We start from the raw sequence: 19,368 nt of genomic DNA on the forward strand, positions 1-19,368 counted from the left end.
TTTACCCATTATCTCTAAATAAGTCTTGTTTCTTTACATCCTGCTCCACACCTTCTCTTCCCTTCCTTCTCTTCCCTTCCCTTCTCTTCCCTTCCTCCCTCCCTTGCTTCTTCTCTCTGCCCTTTTTACCCCCTTGTCTCTCCACCTCCATTTCCCTCTTCTGTGTTCCCCTTTTCTGTTGCTTTCTAACATTATATCCACTTTTCACCTTATTTTTCCCCTTTTTGGTTGTTTTTTTAGGTCTTAAAGTCTCCATTTTCCTTCCCTCCTTTCCCCTTTCTTCCCCAAGTACTTGTTCGTTAAAGATGGCTTCTTCTTTGTCCCAATCTTCTTGTTGCACAGTCTTTACTTGTAGTTTCTTGTAGGTACAGATTGCCATTTCTAAGAATTGAAAAACAGAGCCAGGAGAGCCCTTTCCTTCTTGTTCCTCTTCTTTGTATTTTTTAAATTCCATTTTCAGTTCATCCACAAGTGATGCGATTGTAAAAAAAAATTTTTTTTCAAACAACCACCCAAGTGTTTTTAGACATTCAAATATAATTCCAAAAGTCCAAAAGTCACCAAGCAATCCAAATACACACAAGCTGTTTCTTTTAACACTTTCTTCTTTTTTCACTTTCTCTTCCTGGGGTTACTGTTTAGTTACAAAGTTCCAGTTAAAATGTATCTTTTAGAAGTCTTGTTAGGATTTAATCAGATTCTTTTAAATTCCAGGCAGTCTCCTCCTTCTGAATCCGGCTCTTATTCTTTTCCTCTCCCTTCCCACTTACAGCAAAAAAAAAGTTGGTTTTTTTTTAGTGTTCAGAAATCCTTATTGTCCCCTTGACATTTAATTATCCAGTTTAATTACCTATTGATGCCAAAGCGGGTTTTTCCGATTTCTCATTCATCTCTGTTCGCTGTCAACGTAAGGAAGGAGAGTGAAAAAAAAAAAACCTTTCCCTTTTCACTTTCATTAGCTGCTTCCGAATCTTCTTTGGGAGCGATGTATCTTTTTTAAAAATTAAATTCCAGGATACTTTAGTTGTTGCTTCTTATCCTGGTCAGCCAAAACTTTCACTTCTTAACTTCCTCCTGCACTTTCTTTTCTGGATGAGTGCTTCTTTGAGGCGGCCATTTCTGACCGCCGCTCTTACCGCCTTCGGGAAAGGGAGTTTAGCCAGCTGAGGAGGAAAGATGCGGCTTTCCTCGACCCTGCTGGAATCTCCCCCCTCTTCACCACCTCTATGGGGTGGCTTAGCCCCAAAGCCAGCTGGCTCGGGGCGCTCCAGCAGCGAGCCCAGGCAGAAACTGTGCACGATCGTGGATTCCTGCCTGCCGCCAAAGCCCTGCAAACTGGAAGTCCCCTAAAAATGCACTTTTCTGAAGTTGTAGAGATTTACCAGTATTCAAAGAAAATGCAAAACTAAGTTTCAATAAAAGCAGTAAAGGGGGAGAAAAACGAATTGGTAAGGATAGCATCAAATAAAAAATATGTATCTTGGCACAATTAAGAGAGCCATTTCTTATAAATTTTCTTGTAATGAAACAAGGAATAGAGGAATACAAATATGGAATATAACATATGAATACACCTATTGGTTCTCCGGTTTCTGAATCATTTGTTCTTTGCTATTTTGATATATTATATAAAACTACTGAATTTGAATCAAAGCTCAAAAATATAGTTGATATGTTAAATAAAATTCATGAACAATTCTATGTTTATAAAGCATATGATAGTACATGCAGCTTTTTTTGTAAAATACACAAACAGCAAAATCCATCTCAATAAAAGTATATGGTTAATAATGAAAGTGGGGAAAGGAATCTGTATAGACAGGCTTCTCTTAAAAACTTGTCCTGTAACAAACTCCCAACCCACTTATCATATAAGAGAATTTTTTTTGTCAAGGGGTCTGGGAGTTAAATCATACGTTGAATAGCTAAGGGAACTAAGTACTGTATGTTTAGCTAATGAAGAGAAGCTTTAGAACAGACATAACAGCATAGAATACTTAAGGACTGCCATAGGGAAAAGGGCATTGATTTATTCTTCATAGCACCTGACAAGAAGCTATGGATGGAAGCTCATCGGGGGAGATTCAACTTGAAAATAAGGATGTATTTCCTGACTGTACAAAAGATGGGTAAGTGCATATGCTCACTGCTTATACAAATAGAGCGTGCATGCATTCATCCACTCCTCACACAAGTTGGGGTGTGTGTGCATGCATCAGCTGCCACTTCAGCAGTCCTTGTTCTGAGCAGCTCAAGGTCTGGTAGTGAGCCGCAGCCTGGCAGCCTGCTTTAGTGTCTCCATATCCCTCTTAGTTGGGAGGATGACTTAGTGTACCACTAATGCATTGGGATCAACTCTCCAGATTTACAACTAACATTGATATGCTTTAAGTTTATCATCATTAATACAATAGCTATTACATAAAGAATTCCCTAAACTAATCAGAATTAATTTCTCTAAACTCTTAACTTTATCTAAATATCAATATGAAAACAATTCTCAGATGATGGATGGATGGATGAATGGGAGGAAGGAAGGAAGGAAATTCTAAAATACGTACCTGAAATCCTCTCATTTTTTGAAACCATGCTACTGTGTCACTTATGGTGTATACTCGAACATGGCCCATGTGAAGTTTTCCAGAAGGATATGGGAACATAGACAGGATGTAATACTTTGGCTTTGATTTCTAAACAAAATTTAAAAAAAAAACTCACTTTGAGCAGAAGTTATATAGTATTTTTTTCTTTTTTTAACCCTGCTTATTTAAAAAGGAAAGCTAAGATACATTTTAATAACTACAGATTAACTGTAATGTGGATCACAAAATGTTACATACAGTTTTTCCTTCCCATGATAAACATTTTTTTGAGAATAATATGAATTCTCATCTTTCTCAAGAGGTCAAATTTTACTTATTAAGATTTTGGAAATAATGAGTTTGTAGTGATCCAGCTAGCACACAAACAAATAATTCTGTAGGATTCATTATATAGAAGAAATTTCTTTATATACAATAATAAAAATGATGAACGTATACAATATCCATGCAGCTCTTGCAACATGCTAGAGAGAAGTAGTAGCAAGTACAAGAAGCATTAGAACTCTCAAGCAAAGACAAAATGAACTATTTTATACACAGAATAGTTAAGCTAAGCGATGCCTAGTCTCCAAGCCGTCTCGCATGGCTCACACAACAACTCTTGTGTCTGTCACCAAACAGTCCCCATTGGCTTACTTGTTGCCATGCCTATTCCAGTTCATGAATCCTTATACACTGACACTGTTCCCTTTATGAGTGGAATAAACACAAAACCAAATAACTTAATATTCTTCCCATGGTGCACTCCATCCAATGGCTTGGTCATTATATCTGCCAGATTGTTCTCTGAAGAACAGTGAAGCAAGCTAATTAATTTATATTTGATGGCTTTTCTTGCATTACAATATTTAATATCTACATACTTGCTTCTTTTTTTACTCTGTCACCTGTTGCCATTTTAATGCAAGCAGCATTATCCTCAAATACAGTTACAGCTTCATTTACCTTTATGTTTAAATCCTTTAACAGTTGTACATACCAAGTTGCCTCTGAACAAAGTTCAGATAAAGCAATAAATTCTGCTCCACAGTAGAAATTGCTACAGTTGCTTGTTTTCTGGACTTCCCAACCAATTAAAGCTCCTCCAAATAATACCACAATCCCAGAATTGGACTCCCTGGATTTTACATCATTGGCATAATCATTGTCAACATAACAATTCAACTTTAATTCTTCAGAGATCTGTATTTGAAGACCCAAATTCACAATTTTCTTCAAATACTTGAGAATCCTTTTTACACCCATCCAAATGCAATTGTGCAGCAGTAAAGCTACTTAAGATGCTTACTGCAACGCTATGCATGGTAAGGAGCACTGTGACAGATATAACAAGCACCCTATTGCAGATTGATATATCTCTTGATCACAGGCGTCACTTTTGTCCTTACCCAAATTTGTATGAAAATCTGTGCTCATAGGTGTTGGAGCAGAATTACAATCCTTCATGTTATATCTCTTCAACAGCTGTTCAATTTTTCTTCTTTTGACTGAAAACATAGCCACCTTTCTCAGTGTTTTTATCTCTACACCAAAATAATTTTGTATTTCACCCAAATTTTTCAATTCAAACTTCTTCTCTGACTAGCAAATTCTTTTACCTGTGGCACATCTTTTGCAATAAAACAAAGTTCATCCACAAATGCTAATAATTGACAAACCCCACCTTGTCACTTTCCAGTATATGTAACCATCAACCTTGCAACTCTTGAACCCAAGACCCTTTAATGCCATATTTCTATTGAAACAGATATTTCAATTCCTGGCTGATTGCTTCAGCTCATAAATGGCCTTGTTCAATGTATACACAGTATTAGGCTTTTTATTTTCATACCCTGGTGTTTGAACCATGTAAATTTCTTCCTCTAATTCTGCATTGAGGAATGCTGTGGTTATATCAAAATGCCAAATTTTATGACCATGTGCTGCTGCTAACGCTGGTGCCAACCTTAAGCTTTCATTCTTTACAGTTGGTGCGAATACCTCATCATAGTGCACATTTTACCTCTGTGAAAAACTTTGTGCTACTAATCTTGCCTTATATTGGACCTCATTGTTGGGTAGTGCTTTCTTTTTTTTACCCATTTACATCCTATAGCTTTGCAACCCTGTGGCAAAGTCATCCATGTGAACACTATGTTCATCCATGGATTTCATTTCTTTGTCCATAGCTTCTTTCCACTTCACTCGTTCAGTTTTGGGTAATGCCCATACTTCCTTTTTTTCCCAATAAATTTTTTATTTTTATATTTTAGAAAACATCTCTTTTGGTGAACAACATGGTTCCAGGTTTTTACATTTCAATACAAACATGACCATAGTTACATATTCACCTTTCGTATTCAATTTCATATCATATTATTACTTATTCCATTTTCCTTTAAATATTCTCAAATATTCTTATATTCATTACACTTATTTTATCCAATTCATATCATAACTTATTTCATTTTTCTTTAAATATTCCCATATCTTGTTTTATATATTATCTAAGATTCTTATTTCTATATTCATTACACATATTTACTTTTATCTGTCACATTTACAATTTTATCACATACTATTATTCCATTTATTGTTCAATAGGTTTCACCCTAATTCTAATAATCCAAAAGTTGTCCCCGTTAATTGTCAATTTGAGTTTGCCTTATACACTCCCCAATTTATTCTGTTTAAATCTTTATAAAGATTTATCATAATATAGTCATTTTTTAATTATCACATTCTACATTAATAACAATAATCCCCTAACTACTAAATATCATATATGCATATATATATTTGAGAAAGATTCTGCATGGTATTCTTTTCCTTAATTACATTCTAAATCATCTATTTAGTTTCAAAAATATTAATCAATTCAATTAATTTTAGAAATTGATAATCTTTCCATTACAATTCTCATAGCTCATTTTAACTTTATTCATCACTTTATTAAATATCAATTAATATACTTATAATAAATTCCCATTTCCATATCTATTTCAATTAAATCTATATCTTGTTTAATAATAATCCTTAGGGGAAAAAATCAGTTCCTTTCTCTTAATTCTCCTTTTTTCCTTTATTATTTCCCTCCATTTCTTATTTCAATTATTTATTTTATCCCACTCCCTCTCTTGATTTTTCCTCTATAATTCCCTCTTCTGCTGTTTCCTTTTCCTTTAATTTTCCAAACAATTCCCCCTTTAATTAATACATCAAACCTCAAGTTTTTAGCTTTAATTCTTTTTTTCCCCTGTTTTAATGTTCATTGTTCCACTTGTTCTTTAAGGCTGGTTTCCTCTTTATTTAATTCCCCCCCTCTGGTTCTCTTTGTTGTTCTTCAGTCTGCATCGACATTTCTAATATTTGTAGTATAATACTGCATATTTCCAAGCTTTGTTTCATCATTTCCTTCATATTTTGAAGTTCCAATTTTATTTCCACACATAATTCTCCCATTTTGTACAGGTCTTCTTTTTCTTCCCTTTCTTTAATATTTATGTCCAGTCCAATTGTTCAGTAGTTTATTACAACCAGCATCTTTTATATTTAATTTCAACAGTTAGTGTTGAATCTTTGTTTCCAGGTTCCTTCTGTTCCAGTTTTTCCCAAAGTCACCAAATAATGGGATTCCTTTTATTTCCTTTCAAATTCCAATTTTAAAAAGACCAAACACTTTTCAAAGAGTCACTGAAATTTTTCCTTTACCATTAGGTGGCAGTCTCAGTTCTATTTCCATGTTTCACCCTTTCTTTTCACTTTTTCCCCTTTTAAAACTTTTATTAATTTCATTAATTGCAGTTATTAGCTATTATTTCTTTTTAACACATTCAATTCCAGCATTTAATTATGTCTATTTAGTGCCAAAATCTAAATAATTATCCAGTTTAATTTCCAAGTCTTTTGTAATCCAATATTTTCCTTTGAATTTTCCACCTCCAAATTAATTATTTTCAAAGTCCAAAGCCAATTTCACAATTTTCCAATTTTTTTCACTCTCTCTCTCTGGTCACCGCTTCTACAATCTTTCATAAAAAGTATCTTTTTCTTAATTCCTGGGTACCTTAATTCCAATGTATTTTGCCTGGTTCACACAACGCTCACAACTTCACCACTCTAGCACAGTCTTAGTTTCCCAAACTGCCTCCTGTCTTCATGGTAGCCATTTTTGACTACAACTTGTCTCTGGAGGTCTCCTCCCTTACTTTGTCAGGGAGGAGAGATACAGCTCCCCTCAACCCTCCAGGTGGTCCCCCTTTCTTCACCACTCCTACAAGGTGGCTCTGGTCCTGATTGGGACCCTCCAACAAGTGAGCACAGCGCAAAACCGCACACAATTGCAGATTCTGCTCCGACACGACGGAAGCACAACTGGAAGTTCCGCCAATAGTTCCTGATAGTTTCTTGTCTCATACCACACATTACACACCTTTACTTCACTAGCAGAATACCTGTCAGGTAGAATCCCCTTGTTTCATCGCTCTGACCTGTGTGTCACTGACTGCTCTTGTGTTTCAACCCTCTCTTGCTTCATATCTGAGTCATCATCTTCTCCCGATTCCTTTTCTTGTTTGTTTTTTTAGCTTCTCCTCCCTGAACGCTGACACCATCACTAAGTGAATTAAGTCACTAAGTGGATCACTGTCACTAAGTAGATTATTCCAAAAATTGGCATCAATGGAACCTCAAGACCTTCATAGCCCTACAGTACCCTTTCCCTTTCCCTGACAAAGGTGTGGTCTTTTAGCAGATGCCACATCTCTGACCAGTGGGTAGAACAGATTATTTGGTTCTCTTATCCCTCAATTAGGAATTATTATGCTGTGGGAACAATGCAAAAGATTGTCTCTGCTTCTTAAAACCACTGACAATACCACTGCCATAGGATTCGAGATAATAGAAGCTGAAATCTCTGCAATGAGAACTACTGTTTTACAAAACAGATTCGCTCTTGATATGGTGCTTGCTAAGGAAGATGGAATTTGTAAACAAGTAGGATCCTCATGCTGTGTATATATTCCAGATAGAAACTTCAGTTTATTTGCCAACATCAATAAACTTTGTCAGGCTGTTATTGATTATAAATCAGGTCCTGTCATCCCTTATGGATTCTTCCCTGAAGGAGGATTCTTAGAATTACTCAGCAGAGTCTTTTCTGGTATAGCAGAATTTTTTTTACTCTTCTTAATATCTATTTTGGCTGTTGCGTTCCTGTTATGTATCATCATTATTATAATGAAAATATATATCTCCACCATAATTGCTAAAGCCACTCCTCTTCCTCTTCTAACTATCACTGCTCATGCAGTAGCAGGTGAAATGGGGAGTTCCTCTTTGTTGGAAGTAAGCAGAGCAGCTTCAACTAGGTCCTTTTCCTCTGAGAGGGACAATAGGACCCCTCACAATACACTGGTGCACTCAGAAGACCACAAATATGCCACTATGAAGAAAGGCGTTGATTTCTATCCTGATTAAATGAACCCTTAGCTCAGCCTGCTCATTTGCCATGCCACTAGAATATTGCTTTGTAACAATTTAATCAAAGTAGCTGTCCTCCTTCATCTTATATGAGGGATGTATGACCTATATCAGGAAATCTGGCAACCTTATAGCCATTATAGTGTTGTCCTGGAAGGACAAACAGGAGGGAGTGTGAGGTGAGACACTTAACTCTCTACCTGTGTCTATGCTTCCTAGTTCTGAACCTGGCTTTTACTGCTTCTTATATGATAGTATATTAAAGCATTAACTTGGTAAAAGATGCAAACTAAGGGAAAATTTATAATCTGCAATTGTGTAAAACTAATAGTGCAATTCAATTCAATATTTTGGATATAACTGTCTGGGACATTACAAGAATATGGAACCAAAAAGTGCAGATGGCAAGAGATTTTCAAATAAATGCCAAGCAACAGGATGGCACAGTGAATGAGGAAGTTGCCCTGGTAATCTTCCAGATAAAGAGAAGAGATGTAGAGAAAGACTATATAAGAAGGCATTATCTCAAATCATGGCCACTGATGGTAGCTGCTCCTTGCTGGATCTAGCTATTATCTCTCGACCTCATTGCAATGAGCTGTTGATGTAAGTATTATCTTACTGAATTGTTGTTTGTATTTTGATGGCTTTCATGTTCCAAATTGCTCATGAAATAAACTTTTGATTCAAACCAAAATGAGGTTGCATACTTGTATTTTCTGTTCTGCTTGTCTATTTCATGACAAGCTCTATTCTACTCTTTAGGAAATAGCAGAATCCAAACCTGTTGTAGTATCTACAATGGTGGTTTTCAAAGTGGGCAGTACCATCCCCTGTGGGTGGTGGGATGCCTTAGGGGGGGCGCTAAGAGGCAGGGGGGCTGGCAGGGGGGCGCTAAGAGGTGGCAGGAGGGCGCTGGTCCCGCCAGCTCACCCCATTGACTGTTGCACTGCTCCGGAGCCAGTGCCTCGAATGTGGCAGAGGCGGCACATTGGGAAAGTAGAGGAAAGCCAGAGTGGCTTTGCTCTACTTTCCCAACGTGCCACCATTGCTGCATTTGAGGCGCTGGCTCCACAGGCTCACCCCATTGAGCCCCGTGCACCGCTCCACTGTAACAGTCAATGGCATCCGTGGATCATCTGGGGGGAGGCAGAGGAAGGTTTTTTTTGACCACATGCCCAATATCCAGGATCCCACTCAGCCAAGCCTGCCCCTCTTTGTAGTTGCCATGCCTGACAGCAAGTTCATAGGCTGCCCCTCCCGCCAGGGATCAGCCTCCCAAGCTGCCCCCCCAGGACACTCAAGCCGTAGAGGGCGGTGCTGTTCCCTCCTTCCTGGAGCCAGTACAGGGCAGGGTTTTGGAAGCACAGGGCAGGCAGCGGCGGCGGCAGCAGCACATTGGGAAAGTAGAGCAAAGCCAGAGGGGCTTTGCTCTACTTTCCCAATATGCCGTCATCGCTGCATTCAGGCTCACTCATTGACTGTTGCACTGGAGTGATGCAATGTGCTCAATGGGGTGAGCCTGCAGAGCGGCGCATCAAACGCAGCAGTGGCAGCATGTTGGGAAAGTAGAACAAAGCCACTCTGGCTTTGCTCTACTTTCCCAACGGGCCACCGCTGTTGCATTCTGTCTGTCTGTCTGTCTGTCTGCCTGCCTGCCTTCCTATCTACCTACTACCTGCCTGCTTGCCTTCCTGTCTACCTGGTACCTGCCTGCGTGTTTGTGTGTCTTTCTATCTACCTACCTACCAATATATCTATCTATCCATCCATCAATCCATCTATCTATCTACTTACCTATCTACCAATATATCTATCGGTGTCTACACACCTACTTGCCTACCTACCTACCTACCTACCAATATATCTATCTTTCTACCTACCTACCAATATATCTACCTACCTACCTACCTACCTCTCTATCTATCCATCCATCCATCTACCTACCTACCAATATATCTGTCTATCTACCAGTATATCTATCCATCTACTTACCTATCTACTTATCTATCCATACATCCATCCAAAAGGTCTGCCTGCCTGCCTACCTACCTACTGATCAATATATCTACCTACCTACCTGTCTCCCTCTGTCTCTATTTATCTATCCATCCGTTCATGTTCGAGGCACCAGCCCCGTAGACACATTGGGAAAGTAGAGCAAAGCCAGTCTGGGAGGGAGGGGGAGGGGGGAGGGAGAGGGGGGAGGGAGAGGGGAGAGAGAGAGAGGGAGAGGGAGAGAGAGGGAGAGAGAGAGAGAGGCCTGATGCATCAGATTGAAATGAGGCCTAGTTTAGACTGAGGCCCTCTTCTACGTTGAAACATCTTTGCCAGTACATTGAAACCTCCTTGGCTTCTATTAAAGGTTTTGTGGACAAAACATGTTCAAGACTATATCAGGAAGCTCTCACATTTTGTTGAGGCATAAACAGGATCCATTGGACCAGACCTCAACCCTAAAAAATTACTTTTCCCCAATGTATTACAGTACCAATTCTGAAGAAGGCAAAACCAAAATGTACTGGTAAATTACGAGAAAGCACACACACACACACACTCCCTTCTAACCTTCTGGAGCAGGTGATTTGGACTAGAATAGATGTCTCATTATCTTTCTCCTCCCTCCCTCCTTCTTTATTTCTTTTTCTTTCTGTCCTTTCCTTCCATCCCCCCCCCCAACTCTTTCTTTGTCTGTCCCTTTTTCTTTCTTTCCCTTTTCCCTTCCTTTTCTTCCAATAGCATTTGGAAGAACTGATATGCCTTAAAGACTGCAATGAAATGCAGAAACAGTCTAAACAGTAGGTACAACTTGTTGTACCAGCCTCCCTGCTACAATGCAGTTTCCCACCTAGGCTCCTGGACCTCCCTGCAGACTGTAAGTAGAGTTCCTCAGGCTTATAGTTCTCGGAAACTTCAATTTGCCATCCCTGGGGGCGGGGTCAGAGGTAGCTTGGAATGTCATGGAAAATATTACTTCCATAAGCCTATTACAGGTCATCCAGAACCTGAGTAAGAATAATAGTTGAATACATGATTTGGTGTTCTAGTTGAAGCAATGCCTACATGATCGGGAATTGGTGGACCTATCTTTGGTCCCCCCGTCACATACAGATCACTGTCTGGTACTGATGAGTTCTCCAGAACTATACCCTCTGTTGGAGGCAGGACCTATGGTGACTAATGGACTTGGATGGGTTTCAGAAAGAACTGGAGGTTATTACTGAAGGTATGTCTGAGGTCTTAGTCACCACTAGGAATAGGAACGTGATTGAGGCTCTGAATAGGATTGCATCCATGCAACCTCTCTTAACACATAGACATGTTTGTCCCTTGTGGTTTATGGAAAAATTAAGAAGGATGAAACAGATGAAGAGACATTCTAGAGCACTGTTGGGAGAAAATGAGGGATGAATTTGATCGAACACAGGTAAGAGCTGCTATTAAAGCCCACCTCGCAGTGATTCAGGTAGCAAAGTATAAGTACTTCTCTGCACTAACCGAATCTGCAGATAATTGGTCAGCAACCCTCTTTGTGAGCCATCTCCTCCAAGTGAAGGAGGACAGAGGTTCACCTGAAGGGACACACTGAAGATTTTGCTGATTTTCTGTAAAAAAAAATAGCTCGGATTGTTCCCATTAAATGTCAGTATGGTTGCTGATCAAATGGAGGCATCTGGGGCAGGTTCCTGCTCAGGTATCTGGGAACAGTATGATCCTATTGCTCCTGAAGAGTGCACAGGATCCTAAGGAGTATAAGTGCAAACCATTTGTATTTTAGATCCATGCCCCTCCTGGCTTGTCAAAGTTTCTCAAGAGGTGACATGCAAGTGGGTTCTGGCAGTAATTAATGCTTCCTTGTAGGGAAGATATGTCCAGGACTTAAAGACATTAGTCCACCCTCTTCTTAAGAATTCATTGCTAAACTCTAGCATAACCTTTGTCCTGTCTCCAATCTTCCCTTTCTGGGGAAGGTTGTTGAGAAAGTGATTGTGTGGTAGCTCCAGAGGTTTCTGGAAATGGATTATCTAGATCCTTTCCAATCAGGATTCAGGACATGAGATGGAAACAGCATTGGCCACTAGAGGTAATTTTGATGACTTCTAGTGGGAGTGGGATGGGAATAATGCATCCATCCTTACTCTACTTGACCCCTCAGTGGCCTTTGATATTATCAACCATGGTATTTTTCTGGAGTAGCTTTGGGGATGGGGGTGGGGGCTCTGTGTTGTCCTGGTTCACTTCCCGCCTTTATAGTTGCAGTCAGTCAGTGCTGATAGGAAACAAACGGTCTGGTCCTCATCTCCTGCTTTGCAGTGTGTTTAGAAATTTCTCCAGGGCTTAGAAATTTATCCACATCTACATGAAGCCAATGGATGAGATCATCCACCACTATGGACTAAGACAGGAGTCTCCAACCTTAGCAACTTTAAGACTTGTGGACTTCAACTCCCAGAATTCCTCAGCCAGCAAAGTCTTAAAGTTGGGCTAAGATATCATCAATGTACTGGTGACATTCAACTATGTGTCTTGGCTCACACTGAGTTAAGCGATGCCATAATCTTTTTTTTGCAGTGCTTGGAGACAATTAAGGCTGGATGGAGACAAACTGAAACTGAACTCTGGCAAGATGCAATGACTTGGCATTTTGAGTTCTTTGGTCCATAGAAAATTTCATCTTTGATCTTGGATGTGGTAGCACTGCCCCAGTCAAGCCCAGTGCATAATCTGGGCATTCTCCTGGATTCACTAATCCTGTTAAGGAAGCAGGTAGCAGTCATGGCCAGGAAGGCATTTGCACAACTGCAACTTATGCACCCGTTACAAACTTTTCTGGCTCAACAATCCCTGCTTACAATCAATCATGCCCAAGTCTCCTCTTGTTTTGACTATTGTAAAACACTCTATATGAACTACCCTTGAAAAGTATCTGGAAACTTCAATTGGTTCAGCAATCCACATGGTTTTGCATATGTCTATGTGTGCACATGTGCCATCTCTCCTGCAGGAGCTGCATTGGCTGCCAATTTGCTTCTGGGTCCAATTCAAGGTATTGGTTGTCACCTTAAAACTCTATAATACTTGGGACCTGGTTATTTGAAGGAGCATTTTCTCCTGGTACCTGACTCACAGAATGGAAGGCAAAGAATGCTGTAGGTCCCCTCTCTTAAGGAGGTCTCTTTGCAAGACCCTGAAGACCTGGTTTTGCCAATGGGCTTGGGGAACCCAGAGTGGGATGAAGCACATAAGTAGCTTATTGACTGACTGATTGTTGCTGCTGGGGGTGGGATTATTGCTTTTTATTATTTTATATTGGATTTTTATCTTTGTAAGCTGCCCAGTTACTGAGAGTGAGTTGGGCAACTGTATAAATTTTCATAAACAAACACATTTAATACTTTTGAATCAGTGTTGACTCCTGGAAATGAATGAATTAAATTAAATGTGTTTGTTTTTGTATTTTTGAATCAGTGTTGACTCCTGGTGGCTACCTTGACTAATTCCTGTAAGGGTGGGGGGGAGTTGTTGACAAGGTTATTTGGAAATTGTGTGCCATTTCTTCTTCCTAGGGGTAAGAAAAGGGGACTAGCCCAAATCACACACCTGGTTTGTGCCTAAGAAGGGAATAGAACTTATACTCTCCTGGTTTTCTAGCCTGTTGCCTTAATCACTAGACCAAACTGGCTTCATATGTAATTGGGAGAAGAAAAACAATATCTTTTAAACATGTAATCTTGATTGTTGTTGCAACACTTACATCTGTTTCTGTGATTTTGCTGAATGATTCCTTTATTCTTGAACACCACCAATTTTCAACTTTCTTCCTGGTCTCTGATGTATAATTTTGTTCCCACTTTCCTGTTTCACTAAAAATAGTTCTGCTCCATCTTAGGATTCGCCTATTCTGCCATTTAGTTGGATCTAGTACTCCATTCAGTTGTTTTCTCCAACATGATGGATACAAAAATACCATATTGCAACGGAACATTCTGTGCAGAATATGTTGGCAATCCTATTGAAGACAGGAAGTAATTTTTATTTCAGTAATAATTAGGTCTCAGGAGAAGATGGATTCATTTAGTTTTTTAAAAAGATTGTACTTTTTTGAGAATTAATAGTAAAACTTATCATAGGTTTACAATCTATCTATACATCAGTCTTTATTAATACTTTGATTGGGTTAGATGGAACTGTGTTATTATAATAAAGTATATTTGAGTCAAAAGGCAACAAAATAAGCAAACTGATGTTATAAATTATTGCATATTTTCTAAACATTATTGCTGTGCAATATTTTCTATGGAAATGAGAATACATTTAAAATAAACAAAAAAATTAATTGCAGGCATATCAATACAACTCTACTGTAATTGTGCTTTCATGAAATTTGTTCACCTATAATCCTGTAAATATAATAAATATTGGCAGTGTGCCACAAAATGCAAAGGAATGTTTGTTAGTTAAAATTTACATGTTGAGGACACCTCTTGAAATGAGTTTAACACTTCAGAATCACAAATTGAAAAAGTATAAATGATATCTCTCATATTAATTGCTGTTGAAATCTTCCTTTAAGAGATAAGTTTTTACTCTACTAAAAGATTTTTTTTGTAAATATAGACAATTCACAATTGAATATTGAATTTCCTAGTTATACAACCCTTTTTCATTACAGCAGAAAATAGAGACAAAAGTCCAGCAGGAATATAGCAAGTGCATAATTATATATGAAAGGAAAAAATTGCAGGTGCCATTTGCTTCTGTGAGACACAGGTAAGCATTCAACCGATCACTGAAATTTGATTTCATCTGATTTACATTCATGACCATTTTAGTTAATCTGCTTATAATCTACTAAACTGCCATATATATTAAGCGCAGTTGAATGTTATAATACAGAATAATCCCACAGGCTATAAATTACTTTTTGTGTCAAATTTAGAATACATGTCCTTATAATTATATTAATACTTCCGGGCCTCTTCAACTACTGCCTTGAGCAGGCGTAGGAAACCTAAGGTATCTAGAGCCGCGTTTCTTAAACTTGGTAACTTGGGATGGGAGGAGAGAATGTTGCAAGTAGAGGAAGAGAAGCAACATTTTTAGAGCAGTACTTACAAAGGAATAGGAAGGAGCGTGGTTCACATGTCACACATCAACCAGAATGGGCGCTGCCATCTTACTTTGTGCTCCTCCTTCGGCGAGTAATAAAAGGCCAGCTCGCGCAGGCGCACAACCACCCCAGTAACTTGATAGAATTAGAAAACCTGTGCTCTTTGAGAAAGGGTTGGGCATTGATTCGACTAGGTTGGAGTCTCGGGAGTCCTAGGAAAAAAATGTGGTTTGAAATGTTTAGCTTGCTCTCCCTCCTCCTTTTCCTCTTTTTCCTTGTTCTAGGGAGAAATACTTCCTAAAGGAAAACGCTTTCTAGATAGTTCAAACTGTTTCCCCTACTTTATTACGTTTCTGTTCTTCGAAAATACTTGTGTACGTTCTTTCTTGCCAGGATCCCAAACTACGTTTTAATTGTGGAACTGCCCAATTTTTTTTAATGGAATTGAGTACTTTTTATAATTTTGCAATTACAATCTTAATGGGTTTTTTCCTTTATTGGATCGGTTATAAGATGATGGTAGTATCTCAGTGGTATTACGCAGTCTTATCATTTATTATCTGATTATATTTTTGTTTTTCCTCTGCAAGCTGAATGGATAAACATTAACAACATTCATTATTTCTGTTTCCCACTTTATCATCCTTGGAAAAACGTGGCATTGCATTCTCCGATAAATTTGAATCCGGTTGTGTGTTAATTTTTCTTCCAAAGTTCGAGGGGGAGGGGGAACAAAAGACAAATCAGACTTGGAAATTTGCACTTCTCTGGAAAAACAAAAAATTGTATTTTTTTAGCAACTGAATATGGCAAAACAATATTGCCACTTTAAAAAATAAAATGTTATGCAGAGTAGGATGCTATATAAATTATAGGTTTCTATTCTTCCGTTCTCCCCCTTTTGGCATTGATTGTGTTAGTTTTTTTAGAATATATTTTTATTAAAAGTTTTTTTCTTAATACAGATAGTCCTCAACTTATGACACAACTGAGCCCAAAATTGCTGTTGCTAAGTGAGAGATTTGTTAAGTGAGTTTTGTCCCATTTTGTAATCTTTCTTGCCACAGTTGTTAAGTGAATGTTTGCAGTTAAGTTAGTAACATGGTAAGTGAATCTGGTTTTCCCCGTTGACTTTGCTTGTCAAAAGATGGCAAAAGGTGACTACATGACTTCAGGACACTGCAAAGCACCTGAATTTGTGACCATGGATATGCCACAAAGGTCGTACGTGTGAAAAATGGTCATAAGTCACTTTTTTCTGTGCTGTTGTAATTTTGAACAGTCACTAAATGAACTGTTATAATCCTCATGCAGGAGGATTTCCTGCATGAAATAGAAAAATAAAGACAATGGAAAAAGAGGGAATGAAAGGGGACAGAGGAAATAAATTGAGGAAAGAGGAAAAAGAAAAGGAGCTTCTGGGGGATTTTCAGTGCAGTAAAAGTATACAAGGTACACAATAAAATTATAGTACCAATTTTTTACTTATATCAAACAGTAATTACTAGCCATTTTTATAGCAGTAACCTACTTATTTGTGAAAACCAAAAAATATAATTTTCATTTTTTTCTCTTTCATGTGGAAAGGCCCAGAAGCAGTTTCCAAGTAACCATAAAGCTATTTACATTCCTATCCCTACTCATGCAATCAACTCTGTCTGCCATTTCCATCATTTTTCATTTTTTTCAACTCATTTCTCCATTTTGGACATTAACACTTCCCATTGTTGAGCATATAGAATTCTTGATGTAGCAACAAAGTTCCATTTTCCCCAATTCTTTCTCTAATAATTCTAGAAAAACAGTTTTCGGTTTCCATTGTAAGTCCTTTTTTTAAATCTTCTGATTAAACTATGAATCTATTCTCAATATGTCCACCACATATGATAATTCAGCATAAATTTCAGTCCTTTAATCCACATATTTTCCTATTGCTCTAACATAACAATTTCTTGCCCATTGAATCAAGCGATGTTTAACATTTTCACTTTCTAAAATTAACTAAAAAGCTTGTTTATAAACTTTAGCTGTAATGTGGGAAGTATGATTCTTTGTTCTTTGTGTACGTGCTAGGACAACGGAGCCTTCTGGTGGTTGGCTGGAACACGGAGCAAGGAGCAAAGACAAATTGTTGCCATTTCTAACCAGAACTGTAGCAAACTTAAACTCTGCAGCCTTGTATGCTTTATGCGAATGATCAGTGCATGTTATGTGATGTAATGCGTTTGTGATAGGACGTTAACAAAATTGCTACGTTAACAAAGATTGCTTCTAATAAAAGAGGGTTTCGGAGTTCTCTCTGCGCTCTCATCCCAAGACAACTTTGCGTAGTGTCTTCTTTTCATGAGAGACCACCACAATTGGTGACCCTGACGTGATCCACTCAAAAGTGATACATCTTTGGCACACCCATTCTCATCGTCTGGAATAGACTTGGTGCACCCCATCCGCTTGAATCGCTGGCGACAACGGATCCCTCGTGAGTATGGGTGGTAGATTCTCTAAGGAGCAGGCAGCTCACATTCAGGAAATCAGAGAATTGACCAAAAGATTTTTTTTTACCTTTAAAAAGGGGGGCTCCCTTCGTGCCCCCCTCCCAAAAACCTCTATTGAGGAACTCCTAGAATACATTTGGCAACACTGCCCTTCTTATCCGGCTAAAGGCAGTATCAAAACTACAGTATGGAAGGAGATTGGAAAATACCTTCATGCAAGTCCTAGGGCCCCTTCGTCTATATTAATTGCTTGGAGGGTGGTTTTTGAGGCTCTCCTCTCTAGAGCAACCCCTACTTGGCCCCCTTTCTGGACCCCCTCCCTATGTGAATCCTGCTGTACAACTCTTGCCCCGCTGTGGCGCCTGTGTCTCTTAAACCGACTGCCCCCGAGGCAAATGAGGTCGGTAAACCTCCCTCCCTTCTCCTGACTCCCCCCCACCCAATCCCTCTTCTTCTTCTCTTGCTCTCCCTTCTGTGCCTTCCTCTCCTGCCTTACCCCCTATGGGCGCGGTTCATGCCGCCATCGCTGCGGGAGTTAGAACTGGCGAGTTAGATCACTCTGACTGCCCATTGGCATTCCCGTTAGTTTATGCGCAGAACGCGCAGGGACAAAACGTCCCACACTGGGAACCCATCCCTGTTAAATCAATCAAGGATATCAAACAAGCTGTACAAATGTATGGTATTCAGGCTCCATTTACGATGGGATTATTTAGAATGATGGCTAACACCCATATAATGATCCCAGCTGATTGGCATAGCCTTTTTCATATGACTCTAACAGGGACTCAATTTGTTGTATGGAAATCGGAGTTTCTCCATCATTGTCGCCTATTGGCAGCTCAAAATCCGAATCTTACTGCAAATGAACTGGCAGGAGAGGGTGCCTTTGCTGCTCCCACAGCTCAATATAATAGCCCTATTAATGCTCTTAACCTTTCTGCACAAGCCGCTCTGCTTGCTCTCTCTCACTTGGATGACCCTCATACCTTCGCACAATCTTTTGCAAAAATTCTACAAAATTCCAATGAACCCTATGCCGATTTTATTGAATGCCTCCAAATGGCCCTACAAAGGCAAATTACAAATGAGGCAGCTCGGCAGGAAATTTTTCTTAAATTGGCATATGAGAACGCTAATGCAGACTGTAAAACCTTGCTTACTCCCTTGATTAATTCTCCAGATGCCACTCTAGCCCAATTCCTACAAGCCTGCAGGGTGGTGGGAACACACCAATACACTTCCAAAATGATGGCTGCAGCTATTGCCAGAGGTAATAAGCCATCTGGTAATTGTTACAATTGTGGGAAGCCCGGCCATTTTAAATCACAATGTCGAGCCCCCGGTGGGGGGGGGCAGCAAAGCCCTCCGCCAGTAGAGATGTTCGACCAAAAACAGTCTGCCCGAAATATAAGAAAGGTATCATTGGGCTAATCAATGTCGATCAAAAACTGAACCCTCGGGAAACGAGTAGAGGGGCCGGCAGCTAGCCCCTCTCCCAAGGCTGCCCATATACCATCCACTGTGTATGAATTATCAGTGGCAGAAGATGTGCTCATATCCTTTCCCCATCTACCACTCTCTGTCGGTGCACAGCTTCCTCCTCCTGCCTCCTTCTCCTCCGATAAAACTGCTCTTATACAATCTCACCCTCATGCCCTCCTCAAAGGAATCTCTGTGGTTCCCAATCTGCTTTATC

The 19,368-nt window shown here is 39.2% G+C and overlaps 1 protein-coding gene and 1 pseudogene across 7 annotated transcripts in view; one reads left to right on the forward strand and one right to left on the reverse strand.

Annotated features, from left to right (window-relative positions):
* LARS2 (leucyl-tRNA synthetase 2, mitochondrial) overlaps positions 1 to 15,267 on the reverse strand; it is a 207,028-nt gene extending 191,761 nt beyond the window's left edge. For 4 of the 7 annotated variants that reach the window (XM_087916748.1, XM_087916742.1, XM_087916741.1 and 1 more), the window contains exons 1-3: positions 15,180 to 15,267; positions 13,819 to 14,073; positions 2,562 to 2,690 (exon numbers count right to left, since the gene is read on the reverse strand). Coding sequence is in view for 6 of the 7 variants with exons in the window: in XM_087916742.1 (XP_087772868.1) it covers positions 2,562 to 2,690; positions 13,819 to 14,049 (360 nt within the window). In the remaining variant the exon portion in view is untranslated. The remainder of the gene's footprint in view (positions 1 to 2,561; positions 2,691 to 13,818; positions 14,074 to 15,179) is intronic. The other 3 variants (XM_087916743.1, XM_087916746.1, XM_087916745.1) reach the window with 3 other exon arrangements.
* A 2,903-nt stretch (positions 15,268 to 18,170) lies between these two features.
* On the forward strand, positions 18,171 to 19,143 carry LOC148124021 (endogenous retrovirus group K member 8 Gag polyprotein-like; annotated as a pseudogene).
* Positions 19,144 to 19,368: the final 225 nt, after the last annotated feature.

The sequence above is a fragment of the Pseudonaja textilis genome, chromosome Z (genome assembly GCF_049901715.1).
Source record: "Pseudonaja textilis isolate UNSWEBS1 chromosome Z, rPseTex1.2, whole genome shotgun sequence".
In the NCBI taxonomy this organism is placed as follows: domain Eukaryota; kingdom Metazoa; phylum Chordata; class Lepidosauria; order Squamata; family Elapidae; genus Pseudonaja; species Pseudonaja textilis.